Source organism: Cystoisospora suis (assembly GCF_002600585.1).
Source record: "Cystoisospora suis strain Wien I chromosome Unknown contig_2632, whole genome shotgun sequence".
Taxonomy (NCBI): domain Eukaryota; phylum Apicomplexa; class Conoidasida; order Eucoccidiorida; family Sarcocystidae; genus Cystoisospora; species Cystoisospora suis.
This window is the reverse complement of record NW_027155430.1, coordinates 90,566-93,648: the sequence shown is the minus strand read 5'-3', so window position 1 is coordinate 93,648 and position 3,083 is coordinate 90,566. Positions and strand designations below refer to the sequence as shown.

The following is a 3,083-nucleotide window of genomic DNA, read 5'->3' as shown; positions in this document are numbered from 1 at the left end:
TAGATGTCGAAGAGAGACAAAGGCAATCAGACTTCTCTCTCACCGTTATACATAGAGATCACCCCCCAAGACGGGAAAGAACATGTGTGTTGCAAGAGATGTAGATGTGTGTTTGCTTATAGTTATCTTTCTTACCACGTCCTACATATGGGCGCTTCGTAAATCGATAGAGCTTTTTTAATACGCGTATGCCTGTAGGAGGATCCCGATTCTCGAACGGATTAATTGCAAGAAGATTCGTGACACTCCTTGTATTCTGAAGACAAGGAAAGAACAAAAAGAAAGGAGAGAAAGAACGAAGAGAAAAGCAACAGACAGAAAACCCCTCGTTTGGATCGACACCTCTGCGTTTAAGAGGAGGAGATCTGGAATTCTCCGAGTAGACTTTCTCTCTCTTTCGCATACATAGTTTGCATGCACATATAGACATCGACCACATCCATTACTACGCGCAGGTGCAGAAGGAGAAATGCACGGATGATATAAGAGTAAGAAAGGAAACGAGAAGCGAAAAAAAGACTGTGTCTACCGATCATCAGCATACAGCTGCTAACGAGATCAACATTGCGCGTTGTGAAAGATGTATATATATATTTATCTGGAGGACCTCCATACATTCCTACGTCTCCATACAGAGAAAGTATGACAAGGAGCGGACAGCACACGTTTTGAAACAAGAGCAAAGGTCTGCTGTGTGTCTCTCATCAATCCTTCATTCTTCATGTTACATGGCTCTATTGTATTTTTCATCTGTATCTGTATGTACACCTCTGCACATCCATACAGCACCCACACAGATCGAGAAACACGGGCTCGTATATCCGCATGGAATAAGAGATATTCCTGTGTCTTTTACAGAAAAAGAAAGAAGCAAGACTTCTCCTCCTCCTTTGTCTTTCTTTCATGAAAAAGAGGAAGTTGTGATATGATAGGTTCGGTCTTTACCTTCAGAAGTTTTCTAAGGAAAGGATAGAACCAGGGATGGTAGAGCTCAGCGGATGAGGCACTGCCCATAGAGACGAACCACTGAAGAGCAAAGAAGAGAGCAAGCCAACTAGGAGGCTGATACGACCAAAGAGAAAGCATGTGTGACCTCTATCTGGATAGTTATAGCTGTCTGTCTAGTGGGGAGTACCTAGCAAGTGGTAGATACATGTATGGACACGGACAGCACAGATACGGGAGACAGAAGACTATATAAGGATGGCGCCGCATACACGGTGCAGGTAGATGGGAGAAAAGAGATACGCATTGACCTGAAAGAGAATCTATACATGCACACACATAGAGATCTATCCTGCTTTCACCGGACTCACTGTCCAGCCATATCACCTGTTCGTGTATGATCTTCCTGAGATAAGGAGAAGTCTCACTCTTCCATACTCTTTCTACCACATGTATACACTTCCCTGGATATAGCCCGCCACGCATGAAATCCTTCTATCTCATGTGTCCTCTCTCAGGAATTCAGCGCACTCGAGTGTCTATGCACCTCATCCTACACCTGTAAGAGCTCCTAGCTTCTATACCATCTCTTCGGATCTCATGCCTTTGGGTGTATATACACCTAAACAACCTTATATCTGAACAACTCGCCATGTTTGTACCGATGATAAGACGTACCATGAGCCAGTCAAGACGATAATGATAAGGCGTGATGAGGCAGGGACGCCTGTTCACATCTCCGGGTTTACACTTGAATTCATAGCTCTTCCATACACTGTTCTCGTTCTATACAAATAACAAGGCCAGACACAAGCAGCCATAGAGCATGCCCTGCTGGTAAGCTCCCCGACAAATCAACTGCTTTTGGACCAAAGACAGCTAAAGGCAGATGAATCTTCGGTGAGTAGATAGAGAAAGAAGATCATGCGATGACGGAGGATGAGACAAATAGCTAATAAGACGAAAGAAGGACCAGTGCTTCTCCACTACTACTACTACTATAGGTACGGTATAGTATCGATCTCTGTACAGACGATGGATCATCTGTTTATTTTCTCTCTGAAGACTACACATGTGAAGTGTGAGGACTCAACGGAGCCAGACGCCTTCAGTCTTGTTCACAGTAGGAAAGGTCTCCATTCTTTTGTATCTATAGAAATTGCATGCATTCTCCAGTGTGATGAGAAGACAGGTCTTTTACGTGGAACTGCCGGGTGAGACAAGAAGAGGGAGAGAGAAATCCACATGGATGAAGCCGATGCTGTCATTCTATGGTGTTGTACACTTCGGAGGAAACAAGTCGTGTACATGGCGTCCTTGTAAGACGAACTTCAGATACAGTGAAAGGAGCATATGTATATACATATGTCCGATAGTCAAGAAAGACCTACTTACACGGGCCGCTATTTCTCCCTCTTTTCTCGAATACAGATTCTCAATAGAGAGATATATTAATGCATGTGTATGTAGCATATCGATCCTGCACGCATGGTAGCGTCATGCATGTACATATCTATATTTACTTCGAGAAAAAAGAGAACGAAGAAAGAGCTATAGAAAGACTAGTAATCGAGGAGATAGTCAAAGAGTCGAGTGACTCGTGGCGGTTTTCAGATAGTGAAAGGAAACACTTACGGGTGCTGGATCGTCCGTCCCTTGTATAATGAGCTCGTATCTATCCTGCGGCGGAGTTCACAACAAGTACATACATCATCATTCATCTCCGGCCGTCTTTGCATGTATGTAGATGGAGGGTCCTATCATTTCTCGCCCTAGTCAATCTTTCTATCCCTCCTTCTTGCTTTCTCTTCACATCCCCAGATGGAAGTTCTTTCGAGAAACATCAGTTGACGTAACTAAAACAGACTAACTAGATGGGAAAGAAAGAGACACGTTGGTGTATGCGCTGGGCCCTAGGCCTTTTATCGCTAGTCAAGATGCCTTCCGGCCAACAATTGAAGATGATGTCTAGGATGGAAGAAAGGATGGACGGTCTTCTTCTCCCTTTATTTACCTTTGTGATTGTCCCAAAGGCTCCGTAAGTATTTAATAGCTCCAAGGGATTATCTAGGCTTGTATTCATTACCTGCAATAAAGAAGAAAGAAAGCCACATGGAGAGAAAGAGAGAAGAAGGAAA

General features: G+C 43.7%; 1 protein-coding gene across 1 annotated transcript in view; it reads right to left on the bottom strand.

Annotated features, from left to right (window-relative positions):
- Nucleotides 1–133: 133 nt before the first annotated feature.
- CSUI_005438 (rhoptry protein rop14) overlaps nt 134–3,083 on the bottom strand; it is a gene marked incomplete at its 3' end in the record, with an annotated part of 9,279 nt that continues 6,329 nt past the window's right edge. Inside the window, exons 6-10 of the mRNA XM_068065614.1 lie at nt 2,960–3,031; nt 2,581–2,625; nt 1,624–1,731; nt 946–1,026; nt 134–256 (exon numbers count right to left, since the gene is read on the bottom strand). Of these exons, the coding sequence (XP_067922423.1) occupies nt 134–256; nt 946–1,026; nt 1,624–1,731; nt 2,581–2,625; nt 2,960–3,031 (429 nt within the window). The remainder of the gene's footprint in view (nt 257–945; nt 1,027–1,623; nt 1,732–2,580; nt 2,626–2,959; nt 3,032–3,083) is intronic.